This window comes from Serpula lacrymans (assembly GCF_000218685.1).
Source record: "Serpula lacrymans var. lacrymans S7.9 unplaced genomic scaffold SERLAscaffold_19, whole genome shotgun sequence".
NCBI classification, from domain to species: domain Eukaryota; kingdom Fungi; phylum Basidiomycota; class Agaricomycetes; order Boletales; family Serpulaceae; genus Serpula; species Serpula lacrymans.
The window spans coordinates 400,354-415,469 of record NW_006763308.1 but is presented as its reverse complement, the minus strand read 5'-3'; the positions used below and the strand labels follow the sequence as shown (position 1 = coordinate 415,469).

At 42.9% G+C, this 15,116-nt stretch overlaps 4 protein-coding genes across 4 annotated transcripts; 2 read left to right on the top strand and 2 right to left on the bottom strand.

Moving 5' to 3' along the window:
• Window positions 1-2: 2 nt before the first annotated feature.
• Window positions 3-4,206, bottom strand: SERLADRAFT_353142 (uncharacterized protein; the record flags this gene model as incomplete). Its single annotated transcript, XM_007324407.1, has 18 exons — window positions 3-464; window positions 526-779; window positions 835-978; window positions 1,034-1,067; window positions 1,120-1,642; window positions 1,697-1,980; window positions 2,015-2,072; window positions 2,123-2,273; window positions 2,326-2,344; window positions 2,402-2,560; window positions 2,624-2,721; window positions 2,773-2,807; window positions 2,864-2,946; window positions 2,998-3,051; window positions 3,105-3,236; window positions 3,289-3,449; window positions 3,506-3,844; window positions 3,903-4,206. The coding sequence occupies 18 exons, from the start codon at window positions 4,204-4,206 to the stop codon at window positions 3-5; spliced, it is 3,294 nt and encodes a 1,097-aa protein (XP_007324469.1).
• A 1,137-nt stretch (window positions 4,207-5,343) lies between these two features.
• SERLADRAFT_403577 (uncharacterized protein) lies at window positions 5,344-5,755 on the bottom strand (the record flags this gene model as incomplete). Its single annotated transcript, XM_007324406.1, has 1 exon — window positions 5,344-5,755. The coding sequence occupies one exon, from the start codon at window positions 5,750-5,752 to the stop codon at window positions 5,588-5,590; it is 165 nt and encodes a 54-aa protein (XP_007324468.1).
• Window positions 5,756-11,233: 5,478 nt separating this feature from the next.
• Window positions 11,234-11,410, top strand: SERLADRAFT_403576 (uncharacterized protein; the record flags this gene model as incomplete). Its single annotated transcript, XM_007324405.1, has 1 exon — window positions 11,234-11,410. One exon carries the CDS (start codon window positions 11,234-11,236, stop codon window positions 11,408-11,410), a length of 177 nt encoding a protein of 58 aa, XP_007324467.1.
• Window positions 11,411-12,509: 1,099 nt separating this feature from the next.
• SERLADRAFT_443783 (uncharacterized protein) lies at window positions 12,510-14,364 on the top strand (the record flags this gene model as incomplete). Its single annotated transcript, XM_007324404.1, has 3 exons — window positions 12,510-12,551; window positions 12,614-12,870; window positions 14,076-14,364. 3 exons carry the CDS (start codon window positions 12,510-12,512, stop codon window positions 14,362-14,364), a joined length of 588 nt encoding a protein of 195 aa, XP_007324466.1.
• Between the last annotated feature and the right edge of the window lie 752 nt (window positions 14,365-15,116).

Genomic DNA, 15,116 nt, shown 5'->3' with positions numbered 1-15,116 from the left:
TGTCACTCTCGCTTTTCCAGTAGCCCTTTGTTACGCCAGTAGCCCAGCCAATTTTTGACATCCTCACGCCCAAGCTGACGGAGGGCGGGATTTGCCAGCTGAGACGATAAGGCAATAGCTTCCCTAGTATCAAATGAGTCGAACCCAAACGCTTCAGAACTGGCCGTCTTCGTAGCGATGTGCTTGAAAAACGACTGCAGTCGTAGAGCACGAATATATCCAGTAACCTTTAGGTCACTAGAATTATCCTCTGCATCGACAGCTTCTTGTTCAAGCCTTGACAGCCACTCAGTGTAGGGCACAAGTGGTACAGAAAACTCCGACGACAGAACGGCAGCGAGGGATGACCAGCGAACAGGACGTGGATGAATGAGATGGACGATACGCTTTGAAGGAAATTTTGATGCGGTACAGAAGTCTATAAATGCAGAGGCTGCAATATCGAGCGGAATCCATGACACTTGCTAGAAAAAGTTCATTTTCTTGGGGATCAGCTCATTCAAATATTAAGGCCACCTTAAATACCTTATGATCATCAGGTAAAAGCCCTAAAATACTAGCACTCTGAACTAGGGCAGGGAGCCATTCGGTGATATTCCATGCTCCATTCAAACCTCCAGATAGCTGTCCAACGCGCACTATCAACACTTCCATTTCTGTGTGTTCTGCTGCTTCGCACAATATGTTCTCAGAAACCCATTTTGACTCGCTGTAGCCTGTGCCCACGGCAATCTCCGGCTCGATGGGTTGCTCCATAAGCAGTGCGTTGCTTTCCACATCTGCTGGCTGAATTGAATATCACCCGCAACTACAAATGATAGAAAATGCACGTACTTCGAAAAACACCTATAGAGCTGGCATAAAGTAGTCGGGCTGGCTTCTGTAGAGGTGATAATAGTGAGAAATCGATTAAATTGCGAAGTCCCTTGATATTGATTTCAAACGTCGTCAAGGTGGGGTTGAAATCGACACGCCAAGCTAGAAAGGAATATAGCCGTAAGTCTGAGTACAGTGATATCATAATTAGATTTACCGTTATGGATGATATGTGTCACAGAACGTTGCATCTATGGAGCAGTCAGCATTACTATATAAGAAGCTACAACATGACTGACTGACTTCTTCATACAGGGCACTAGAGAGGTTGAAGAATTCACTAGCAGGATCCCCCTCACATAGAACAACGTTGTCAGAATCCAAAGCTCCGACATCAAGCCCAAAATTCAATAGAGCCTCCTCCTGTCTTTGCACTAGCGTTTTCCCATCGTGATGCCCTCGATTTAGTGCATACACACGTGAAACATTGGGATGCGATAGGAGTCCAACGAGGAGATAGCAACCGAGAGCACCAGTTGAACCTGTCAGCAAAACGGTTGACCTTCCTGAACTTGTCACAGTGCGGTTGGTTTTGCGGCTGGGGAAGTTTTGTGAGTATCTTGACGCGATTAAGCGCATTGTTTCGACCGCGCCAATTTTTTGAATGTCGCCGCCGCATCCAAATAGCAAGTTATGGATGAACTTGCTTAAAGTAGCTACGGTAGGGTAGTCGTAGATAAAGTTACCAACGATCTGGCGGGTGTCAAACCTTGTCGAATCACGTATAGCTCGGAGAATAGTGTTACGGATCCACGTCGCTTGAAGACTACAGGCAATACGTATTAGTTTCACTCCCCAATCACTAAATAAAATTTAGTACCTGTCACACCCATGCTGAAAGACATCATCGTAGTCTGAAACATTCCTCGACAAGACAGAGCTCATAACTCCACGGATGAACTCAGTAGTAGAAGCGAGGTCCCATTGGGCAGGTGGAGCAATAGTTGCCTGTGTGCTCTCTTCAACCGCATCGTAAACTGCATTAATCTCCTCCTCGTAGTCATCGAGAATGGCTTGTCGGCGAGCTGTGTTTTTTGCAGTATATGTAAACGGTTTTGAAGGCTTCGAGACGATGATCATCTTAGTAATAGGAGGAATAAACAACTATCGTAATGTGGAAACGATAATACGAGGGTACCTCCTTGAATAACCTGGAGTGCTGTGGTGCATACTCGTTCAAACGTTCAACCATCGGCCTAGACAAGTTGAGTGTTTCAATCTAGTTGGATTGGTTCAATGTAATCACCAAATTTTGTTTCTGAGCTCAGCGAGCGCACCCTCGTCGGATGGATCAATATGATAAGCAAGCTTGGGGTCCACAATTACGCCAGCCTGAAATCGTCCACGACCGAATATAACAGAAGATTGAATAAACGGGCTTTGATTCAGAGTGTTTTCTATTCAATATATAATGGTTAAGAAAAGCGTAGTATTGCTGACGCTACTCACCCAAAGGGCCTGGATTTGTCTTCAATAGTTGACACTGGGTTAAGTTTATCAATCAGTATGGGTTGCTAGGGCTAACCTTCTCTCCAGTACTATGCATAATCTGATCGTCGGTGCGGCCATACACTTTCCAGTAACCTGTTTTCGTAGGATGTGGGCTGAGGAGGTCCGAAGTAGAATAAGCGTCTATTCCACCTATAATAGTGTTGATTACACTGGGTCGGCAAAGATTGTTCGCCTACAACATTAACAGCAATGCCATATATCAAACAAACAAATAGACCAATATTACACCACTTACGACTATAACAAGCTCAAACGTATTGTTGCCATTCGGTACCATTTCAGGTGTGATTAAAGCGGGGAATTTAAAGTACTCCCAATCGTACCCGGCTTTAGCTGTAAAGCGGTCAGTTACAAGGCCTGTTCATGAGTAGATATCACGCTAACAAGGTAATATAATGCTTATAATGCCAGCTTCAGTACTGATAACAATTTTACGTGAGTGACACTCGATGGTATTGAGAGAGGATAGACATACGAGCCATAAAGGTTGAATATGCTAACTCCTTTCGCTGCCAAATTATCTCCTACCTCCTGATTCAAAGGACCACCACCAAAGAGCTGCTTGAAATGCTAAGAAAAGCCTGCCTGAATACCAGCAGTCATACATACCACTCCCCCACGAGTTGCAAGCCATTTGACGTAATCGGGATTGTGAGACCACGCCTATATACACAAACATCAAATAAAAGGGTCATACGCAAAGTGAACATTTTAACTTCGATGAAAGTGGGGACACAGAATATGATGTCGCTTTTCGTGGCTTTGGCCGCCTTGAATAGACTTTCCGGCGTTGGTACAAGAGTTGGGCTTTGTGGAGCAAACGCGCTCGCGACAAGTCCACATGACATCTAGCAAAAATATAACATCGAATCCTTAACGATGTATCAGGCAAAATCATACCGTCCAGCATAGCTGCGTCATTCCCATACCGTGATACATGGGCATGGTATGCAGAGATAGAATCTGATCCGTGAGATCACGCTCTCCATACCATGGAATAAGGGACATTTGCACAAGACGATGATTGGTGAATGGGATGGGTTTAGGATACGCAGTGGATCCTGATTGAAAGAATATGGGAAAATTAAAACATAGTTTGCGGCGGAGGTATACGAACCTGACGAGTGCAAAAACATGGCAATTTCATCGGGACCTTTGTTTTCGTACAAAAAATGCTTGATTGGTGCGCCTACATCAACGGGAAAGAAAAGGTCCTCAAAAATCAACATGGGTGACAGCTCAGGGGTTGGAGTAGATGGGTATTGAGTTTTCAGTTTGTCAAATGCAGCCAGAGAAAGGTCCCGCATAGACTGCTCGCGTCCGACGAGTATGTGATCGATGCCTACTTTGCTGATGAGGTGAGCTACCGCTGATGCTGAATTTCGGGGTGAGATCGGAAAGGCTATCAAGTTAGCGCACATGATACTCATGAGCGTAATGAAATAAGGGATCGTATCTTGCGGAAGTTATGAATGGAAAGACGTCAAACAAAGGTATTCAACGTGATCAAATACCTGAGCCTGCGAGAATCGCTACAACAATCGCTTTCGATGCATCCGTTTGCTGCTGCAAGCGATCTTTGATTATACGAGCCCCTGTGTACATAGCTCTTACTGCCTCAGGCCAATAGATGGTTTTTACACTGCCATCCTGATCAGCATAGATGAATAAGCGGTGATTCGGCGTATGGTCCAGATGCCAAGCATATAGCTGAGGGAGAGCAAGGGAACCATCTAAGGGAGGGGGTCGGAATGTGGCAGAGGAACGAGCTTGTGTCTGAGGAGGCAGCGGGAGCAAACGGTCTGGAGGAGTAATCATGGTGACGTGGGTAGTAAGCGGTTGGCAATTGTGAACTGCGGTAACTACGACACGGTGGACTGACAGGCTTTATATCATGGCATCTTCCAAGTTATCAAGAGAGATGTCATGTAAGTTGCTTGTTCCTATTTACCTTTGTGTCGCTTTAAGCCGCACACTGCCCATGATGTAGATAAGGATGACTGTATCATCATGATGTTGATGGACCGTTGATACATATATCTGAATCATGGCTGAGCGAATTTAGCCATTGCCTGAGAGTTGAGCGCTGAGCGCTGAGAGCCATCAAGACAATCAAGTACATCGGATGTCAGCACGAAACACTGAATCATGCTGGACAGATTCTATCATGAATACGAGCGTTCCATCTGAATTCAGCGTAAGTCCGGGTGCTACTTAGCTCAATGCATAGGTCTCAGTTTATGAGAAACAGCTTATAGTAAATTACTAACTAGATAGGAACCATTTGATTATCATAATCTGATGGATCACATCCGCATCACAGAACGGCCATTTGAACCCTCAGGCCTCAGGAGACGTATGGCAAGTGTCAGCGCCCTGTATAAGGATACAGCGTGCCTTCAGTGGGCGTCAATCGATGGAGTCACGTCGCGTTTAGCAAGTTTGGTTCTGGCAGAACATATCTTATCCGAGTCCTAGAGATGGCAGTGGCATCAGAGAACCTAGGAAGTTTCCACAGCGTCATATAACACAGATGTAACTGAAGCGAAGAGTAAAATATGAATAGTTTTGCTTACTGTGACTGTGATGCAATACAATGGCAGATCGAAAGAAAAATTTCCGAAAACCAAAATTGTTTAGGGCCCGTTCCCACGCTCCAAGGGAGACACTGGTGCAGCGGTAGTATCATAATTATTACAATCACAATTCTTCATACAAGTACATACTTCAGATAATAGATTTATAATTTTATTTACAGATTGGGGAGCCACCCCCTTTCCTTTATTGCTCGTGTAACACCCCGGAGCAGGGGCCACCTTGTTGTGGTTTACTTCATCATTAATAGGAGCGAAGGCACCCAAGTGACCTAAGATCCGAACTCTTTTCCCTGGGCCTTCATCTCAGCAACTTGCTGATTGTAGAAGAAGGCCCAGATTCTGTTGTACAAATAACTGGTGTCATGCACCAAAGTTGATTGGTAGCATGGACAGGTGTCAATAACGAAGCAAATATTCAAAAAGACTCGCCTTTGCGCCACACAGGCACAGTGCCACGTGGAATAGTAATTAATATTGCCTTTTTTGAACTTGTGGCTGATCAGCACCACCTCTATTAGGCAATCCAGTCATGCTCACCTTTGCTTTTCCATTCGGTACTTTTGGCATTTTGGCATTTTGGCAAATTTTCGCGTCACCACTGGCTACACATTGCATTGCGCCCTCGCTTTTGTCATTTCCCTTACTCCCCTTCCTTTGCCTAGCCCCACCATGGGCCTCTTCCTCTCCTTTTTATTCTCACCTGACGGTTGTTTCTGGATCCCCATTCTAATCCACTTGTTCGTCACCTCCACCCTCCTCCTCCTCATCTTATTTGCACCCCCACCATTTCTGATGTCACCGCTTCCTATCCGCTTCCGTCGCCGATCCCTTGACTACCACGTGCCACTGCTGATGTCAGCAAAGCCCCGGCGGCCGGTCCAAATAGGGCAACAGGTCCATCTTCATGACGTCGATCTGCCATCATATACTATCAAAACATTGGTCGCTCGTCTTGCCTGGTTGGAGTGTGGGTGGGTAGTTTTTGAGCTGGAGAAGGTTTGTCCCCTTGCGTCGCCCATGTTCATCGCTGTCCCATTCACTTGGGTACACTTATCTTTTGTCCATCGTCTTCGCTACAGCTACACCTACCACACGCTGCCTGGGACTCACTTGTTCCAAATTGGAACTACTCCTCTCCCTCCCTTGTTTAATCAGGTGGTCCAACACAACCAGTCCATTGGTAAGGCCATAGAACTGTCGGATTTGGACTAGGTGGTGGACCGGTGGCTCTAGGTTCTTTTTCTTCAGCAGAACATTCATTTACAGTGCGATTATTTTTGATTTTTGAATCATTTTTATGGACACATATTTTTTAGAATGCCTGACTGACAATAAAGGAACTGTGTTGATACTAATAGTGTTTTGCCTTGCCCTTTTTTTACTGCATCTTCCCATGACATCATGATTTTCCTGCTCTCTTTTTGCTATTGGACTTTACTTTATGGCTGTACAAACCTGTGACATTACTCACAGCATTCATTGTTCTATCCCTTTCTTTTCCTTTTTTGACAATCTTATCCTGTACTACCTACACAGGATTTGTCAGCATACATTCCTTCCTTCATGTTCTTTCTCATTCTTTTTGCACAGCTATACTGTGCATAGCCTACTTTTCTTTTACTATATAAACCCCTGTATTTTACCTTGTAAAAAAAACAAAAAGAAGTCCAATCCAGACTTCTTCTCTACTCTCAAGCTCACTACTCTCTGCTACTTGTGATCCAGTGTGGTCACAACACTTCCCACTTCTACCACTGTTAATTGCTGTCATCGTCACTTCCCACTTTTGAAGTCATTGTTATCCCTTTCAATTAGAGTCCTTCTGAGCACTACAGTTTGTGCGTCAGAAGCCTGCTATCACTGGGAACCTCGTCACCTCGTCATCCTCATTGTTCTGAAACCTACCTTGTGCTACAATTAACAAGGTAGTGCTCATCTATACTCATCACCTAAGCCCCTATCTTCTATAAATTCAACTATCCCTCCTCCTCAAAACCCACACTCATACACCTCTGGGTTTTACTTTGAAGGACCATTATACATACCACCCCACAAACAACCAGAGCACCCACTGTTCTAGGAGGCAAAGCCCATAAACAAGTTCCGTGGAATCTGGGAGGATTGTGTGTTAGTTTGTTTTTGTGTGTTCAAGGAAGATCAAAAATGGCCTACCAACATAACATTCTGAAGGCTCAAAACCCAATATTCCCAAGAAGGAAAAAAATTAATATGAACATGTATAAAATGCATGCTATGGGTGACTATGTGTGTATTATCAAGTATTCTGCACAAAATATATGTAGTTTTCTATCAGCCATTTACAAGCAACTCATTGACCAAATCATTAGGGAGAGCTAGCCCATCAAATTATCAAAGTGTTTTACAAACTTACCAACAAGAATAATGCTATCAAATAGTTAGACTCAGCATAAAAGGTGCAGGACATATTTTTAGCGCTCTCAAGAATCTGGGGACCACTCTCAACCTGCTGGTCCTAGCACCATTAACACGTTGTCGATGATGAGAACTGCTGTTAGAAAACCACACACAAAAACAAACTAACACACAATCCTCCCAGATTCCACGGAACTTGTTTATGGGCTTTGCCTCCTAGAACAGTGGGTGCTCTGGTTGTTTGTGGGGTGGTATGTATAAGGGTCCTTCAAAGTAAAACCCAGAGGTGTATGAGTGTGGGTTTTGAGGAGGAGGGATAGTTAAATTTATAGAAGATAGGGGCTTAGTGACGAGTATAGATGAGCACTACCTTGCTAATGGTAGCACAAGGTAGGTTTGAGAATAACTAGGATGGTGACGAGGTTCCCAGTGATAGCAGGCTCCTGACGCACAAACTGTAGTGCTCAGAAGGACTCTAATCGAAAGGGATAACAATGACTTCAAAAGTGGGAAGTGACGATGACAGCAGTTGACAGTGGTAGAAGTGGGAAGTGTTGTGACCACACTGGATCACAAGTAGCAGAGTAGTGAATTTGAGAGTAGAGAAGAAGTCTGGATTGGACTTCTTTTTGTTTTTTTTACAAGGTAAAATACAGGGGTTTATATAGTAAAAGAAAAGTAGGCTATGCACAGTATAGCTGTGCAAAAAGAATGAGAAAGAACATGAAGGAAGGAATGTATGCTGACAAATCCTGTGTAGGTAGTACAGGATAAGATTGTCAAAAAAGGAAAAGAAAGGGATAGAACAATGAATGCTGTGAGTAATGTCACAGGTTTGTACAGCCATAAAGTAAAGTCCAATAGCAAAAAGAGAGCAGGAAAATCATGATGTCATGGGAAGATGCAGTAAAAAAAGGGCAAGGCAAAACACTATTAGTATCAACACAGTTCCTTTATTGTCAGTCAGGCATTCTAAAAAATATGTGTCCATAAAAATGATTCAAAAATCAAAAATAATCGCACTGTAAATGAATGTTCTGCTGAAGAAAAAGAACCTAGAGCCACCGGTCCACCACCTAGTCCAAATCCGACAGTTCTATGGCCTTACCAATGGACTGGTTGTGTTGGACCACCTGATTAAACAAGGGAGGGAGAGGAGTAGTTCCAATTTGGAACAAGTGAGTCCCAGGCAGCGTGTGGTAGGTGTAGCTGTAGCGAAGACGATGGACAAAAGATAAGTGTACCCAAGTGAATGGGACAGCGATGAACATGGGCGACGCAAGGGGACAAACCTTCTCCAGCTCAAAAACTACCCACCCACACTCCAACCAGGCAAGACGAGCGACCAATGTTTTGATAGTATATGATGGCAGATCGACGTCATGAAGATGGACCTGTTGCCCTATTTGGACCGGCCGCCGGGGCTTTGCTGACATCAGCAGTGGCACGTGGTAGTCAAGGGATCGGCGACGGAAGCGGATAGGAAGCGGTGACATCAGAAATGGTGGGGGTGCAAATAAGATGAGGAGGAGGAGGGTGGAGGTGACGAACAAGTGGATTAGAATGGGGATCCAGAAACAACCGTCAGGTGAGAATAAAAAGGAGAGGAAGAGGCCCATGGTGGGGCTAGGCAAAGGAAGGGGAGTAAGGGAAATGACAAAAGCGAGGGCGCAATGCAATGTGTAGCCAGTGGCGACGCGGAAATTTGCCAAAATGCCAAAATGCGGAAAGTACCGGATGGAAAAGCAAAGGTGAGCGTGACTGGATTGCCTAATAGAGGTGATGCTGATCAGCCACAAGTTCAAAAAAGGCAATATTAATTACTATTCCACGTGGCACTGTGCCTGTGTGGCGCAAAGGCGAGTCTTTTGAATATTTGCTTCATTATTGACACCTGTCCATGCTACCAATCAACTTTGCTGCATGACACCGATCACTGGTTTCACCAGTGGATTGAGCTTTCTTGGAAAAGTCTCCTAAAGTGATATGCACATTAGGGTCATAAGAAGGGTGATGGTCATATTTACATAGTAGATCGAATGTGTTTGCCACAGTTTCTATGGTATCCTTGACATGCAAAATTACTCTTGTCAATAGTGGACAAATTTCTGGTGGGGGAACAGGAGCTGGTGGATCAGGTAGATTATCACAATACCTTTGAGGTAGTGTAATCATATGGCAAGGCCTCCCTGAAACAATGAGAACTGGCCTTATGGGAGAGAAGGCTTATCACACACCTGGCGGAGCCATAACAATATCACCTTTGGATGGTGTCAACAACCTTATTGGTTATCTGATTCTGTATGGGCATTTGTTCCCAAGTGATGCCATCACAGAGTATGTTGTGCAAGCCATGGTACAATCACGCAAGGCCTGGGCGCAAATACAGTACACCATGTCTAAGCTAGAAGGGTCTACATACTTGTGGACAGAACTTTGGTGGTTGATGGTCTCTAAACAATACTATTGTAAATTTTCACCCTAAATTCAATTTATAAGGTACTAACTTTTTGATATTCCTGCTAGATCAGACACTATCACCCCCATTAACAAACAAAAACTGTCACACAGAAATCTTATAGCTACCAGCACAACTTCATCTCTTACTTTGCAACACAATTAAACATTACCTTTGAGGCATTTGCGGATCTTAGCTAGATATCAAGTACCTGCAAGACTCTGCATGGGCACATGTTCTTTGCAATGTAAGTGTATCTGGCTATATTTTATGTTGAACTGAGTTTCAGATGCACAAATAGGGGATTTGGATGCCATTTTGTCAACCAGTATTTGACTTTGTTATGGTCCATTTTTGTTTTGGGTGAAGGTAGCAAGTATGCACTGCAGATTATATATGGTGTACCTGAGCCAGTCCCACTAGAAATAATTGCTGATATTGCTGTATTTGTAAGTGTTTCAATTGTCCTTTTTAGCCATGTTCTCAAATTGATATACTTTGAACTCAGACAGACCAACCATGTCTTCAAAAACAAGATTTGTGAAGTGGACGGCCATCCTCCACTTCTATTCACAGAGGAGCAATACATGAAGAAGTTCCATAGCATCATGGCCCTCATTCAGTTGCTGGAGAGAAGTACTTACTATGGACCTTATCTTCATGCAAGATGGATTCACTGGAGTAAGTTCAGCTGGTAAAAGATTATCATTATTGATCTTCAAGTATTATCTTATCTCAATCACAGTAACATCCTGTTCAACATTCTTCCATTAGCGTGATATGTACATCCATTGAATTATATGTAGATATTGTTATCTCCACATGAAGGCTAATCTAGGAGCATATGTGTACTGTTAACCTGCTCAGATGTGATGATCAAGATAATTACTTGGATCCGAGTCCAAACTTAAGACAGGACAACTCGGATATCTGTTGTTGGAAGGCTTTCAGCTGAGTCAGCAGAAGATTCAAGATAATACTAGCCAGTCTTTGTAGCATCTTGGACTACACCACCTACCTTTTGTATTGATAGCATAACTTTGAGTCTCACATATGCCAGTGTTAGTAGTCAATCCAACAATTCACAGGGGTCTAGTGCTGATATTGTGATAACAGATGTGTCCGGATATAAGTGATTCGTTGGCAAGCAAAAAACTCTTTCAAGTCTCCACGCTCCCACCAATTCCAAGTCTCACACAAAGGACAAGCAAATCTACAGCACACCACCACAAGTCACATCCTACACCTACACAACATCCCATCATGCTTTAACGTCAAATACTCCTCAAAAACAGCAGACTATGAAAGACCTACTATATAAGGTGGGGCTGTTTTCAAAAGTGCCACTATTTTTAATGTTGTATGCCCTGCTAATAAGAAAGATGTGACACAAGTCATGAATTTCTTAAACCGCCAGGGTATTACATCTGGAAACAGTGTCAAAGGGTGGCCTCATGGCAAAAGAGCTAAACAGAAAGTCCCGTATTATACACCTTTTGCCAGGATTCTCACCACTATTGTTGAGACCTTTAAGTTTTTTGACTCAGAGAATCAATACTACTGTGGAATATGATCCTACCCATACACCAAGGTCATGTTAAATGGCACTACAAATCCACTTAAACCAGACATTGTGTCCCTTTTTAGCAAAAATAAAAGCATTTTGCACAATGTATCTTAGGACGAAGTTGTTTTTACATTTGAGGTGAAGAATGATTGGAAGGAGATGATATTGCAAGCGGGCATATACACACAATGTGCCTTTGTTGCTAAAGAAAACCAAATATATGTCTTGATTTTGCTGTTCAACCACATTGTAGGTGAAGTCCACTTTTGCTTCTACACACAAGGTGGAGTCATTTACAGCCCTACATTTTGATTGGAAACAAGGTCTGGTTTTATTCGGTTTGTATAAGGTGTTATTGTTATCTCATGGCACAATCCCCATGTACCCGGCATTGATCCTACCTGAAGCAATGCATACATATATCTACCTAACTGGGGTTTATATGACATATCAAACATGATCTGCTTTTGCCAGAGTATATGTGGCCATGCTACCCATGTATACACTCTGGATGAAGCCAATTTTGGCTCCCCTACTACAATACAATATCCTCACCACCCAAAACACATCATTCACATTCTATCACTGGTGCACGTGTTATCACCTTATCTAATGGGAGATCTTCCCATTAGCTTCATAGGAGAGTTGGCTCAGATTCTCCAAATATGCTGTCAATCAGGTTGAAGACACTTTCAGGAATCACCAGTTAAGCTCATTTTTTTTCCCCATTAGAGTCCATTGGGGGTGAGTTGCCCATATAGTGGACTATACTGCTGACTCTGTACATATGTACTACTACTTATAATGCTACCAGCTGTTGTCCTTTCTGCAATGCTGATCTGACATGTATATTGGGCACTAGCAACCGGATGCAACAAGTGCAGCCCACACTATTCCTACCACATAGGGGCCGGGCCTCAACCTTCTTCATCACTCCCTGGCTTTTGCTGGGACGCAATGACAGTTGATGGCACTAACAAGTGGGTTAGCTCTGAAATATTTTATTATTTTATTCGTGATTAAATTGAGCATGTACAGGCAGAATATGCTTTATAAAGGCTATCTAGAACTCATTCACTTCTTCTCCTTTGTGAAGTGCAAAGCTATGCACCCAGACCCATTGAAACTGGAGGATGTTTTCAGGCTAGTAAGTTTTAATGATCCATTTACAAGAAAGCTTTATATTAATTGAATCTTGACATAAACAAGTACATCTCCAAAGATCCAGATTGTGGACTTTTCCAGTTGCATTGGCTCATTGAAAGTGGTGAATTAGTCATGTTGAACAAAATGCTGACCTTGAAACAGGCTTTTAAATCAATATTCACGTTACCATCATCTGTGCATGGTAAAGGAAATGAAGGTGCATCTTCCAACTCAATATGCCAACACAAATCTTCTTGGGCTATGAAAGGATATGTTGCATCTCCGCTAGGGATGAAACATGTCAAACCTTGTGTTATTGCGTATGTGGCTATTCAGGTACAGTCACTCACTTTTCTGATTCAATACCAGCTAAGGGCTACTTCTAGTTTCATTTTGCTCTCTCAAGTGTTACATTTTGGTGTCAGTTTGATGACAATTTCAATCTCAAGGAGTTTTATAATAATATCCTTGGTTTGTCTGTTGCGCACTCCAGTGCTCGGCGCAGGAATCATCTATAGCTAGTTACTACAAGTCATCTGGAATTATTACTTTAATAATAATGTGTACTATTGGTTTACAACTCCATTGTAGATGCTTAAATAGAAGGATATTTTGTATATTTCATATGTGAGGACTACAGTCAGATACTAATGTGAAAGGAACCATGTTTTGTGGTTACTGTTAATCCATGGTATTGTGGGAATATCCACCGCACTTTTGATAAAGTTTCACCTGTAGGAAAAAAAGTATTAAATCAAAACTTTGAATAATGACTGAGTAACGACTGCGTAATGCACTGGAGAAAGTAATGTCCAAGTAATGTCTAAGTAACACACAAGTAACACATTGCAATCAGTAACAATAGAGTAACACTTTGTATTGGGTAATACTAGCTTTTCAACATCAGCATTTTTGACTTTGATGATCACACTGATCGATCAATACCGACTTGAATATATCATTAAGTCCCCTAAGGTCATAATCAACCTTGCATCATAAGTCATAAGCCTCTCCAATACTACCACTATGAATGCCACCCAGGTACAACTGGTGCACCCGCTCAAGCTGTTCCCAAAGTCCAGCAGGCAAGCTCTGGCAGATATCAACGGTTGCACATCAACACCAAGCAGCAGATCAAGATAAAAAGGCCGATTCTGAACAATGTATCAATTATACTAGGCCTCTCAATATTAAGAACAAAGCTTGAAGGAAGTGTCTAGCCACTTGCTGAGAGCAATCAGGGACTGGAACTAGAGTCCAATGTGAGTAACTATATTATTAGAGAGTATGACAGGTATACAGTACCTAGAGTCCAATGTGAGTAACTAGAGAATAGGAAGCATTGGACTCTGCAGTACTGTCCGAAGTTTTGTAAACAAAGGTAAACAAAGCAGCCACAAAGGCGAAATAATAGAGAACATAATCAATAGTGAATGATAGAAGAATAGATAGAGAAAGGAATGAAAATATAGAGGTAGCACAAAGGTGCAGAATCACCAAAACTAACACTCAATTCTTTACGCAGGCCAATTGTCAACAACTCAGACTCAGATCCTCCTTCTCAAAATCAGGATATATATATAGCGCATCAAGAATATGATCAATTACCTGACTTCCACCCAGACAATGATTCAGATGAAGAGAATATACTCCATGTTCAAACAACCTATCCTAACTCAGACTCTGGAGACAACTGGCATCAAGACAACCTCCCTGTGCAGTTGTCAGATGCTGACACTGACACTATGAGCAACTCGCAATCTGATTCTGACAGTGATGACAACGTCTCAGAAGATCAAGATTTCATTCCTTGAGGCCAGTTATTTGATCAACAAGATGAACCTCAGGATGATAACAACAACCCAGGAGACTTACCCCCAGCCTTCTATGAACACCCAATAATCCAAAATACATATATACAAGCATATGTCAACACATCCTTCAACAGCACTACTCATGAAGGCATCCGCATAATGATGGATGGTACAGTACTCATACTGAACTCCACGGCTTCCCAATATCTTGATATCAGCTTCTAAGGCCTTGACAACATGGCAAAAACCCTTCCTACTGTAGATAAAAGACTAGGTGTATCCCTTATGCCCCTAATAAAATATATTTTTATCTGTCCTAAATGTTGGGCATTGCATCAACCATCCCAGCTCAATATTCCCCACTTCTCAGTGACCTGCAATGAAGAAGACGGCATCCTCTTTACCACAAAATGAATGGCTGGTGGAGCGATGGGACAAACTCCAGCCAAAGTCCTTCCTTATGTCCCCCCAAAGAGCTATTGAGCGATGTCTTTGTCGCCCAGGCAAATATGAGCAGCTTCAGGCATGGCATACAAGTACTGACAAAGCTGGCTGCCATCCTCCAGCTCCAACAGAAGAACTTCAAGATTTATGCACCCAGAGCGACAAATGCATGACATGCACAATGCCTGGGGCTGGTGGGCTATTTCTGCAGGGCTTCAAAAATGCTGAGGACGCCCATGGACTGTCCAAGATGTTTATCAGCATGAAGTGCATCAACAGTTTGTGCACTTCTGTGTGGCTTCTCTGGC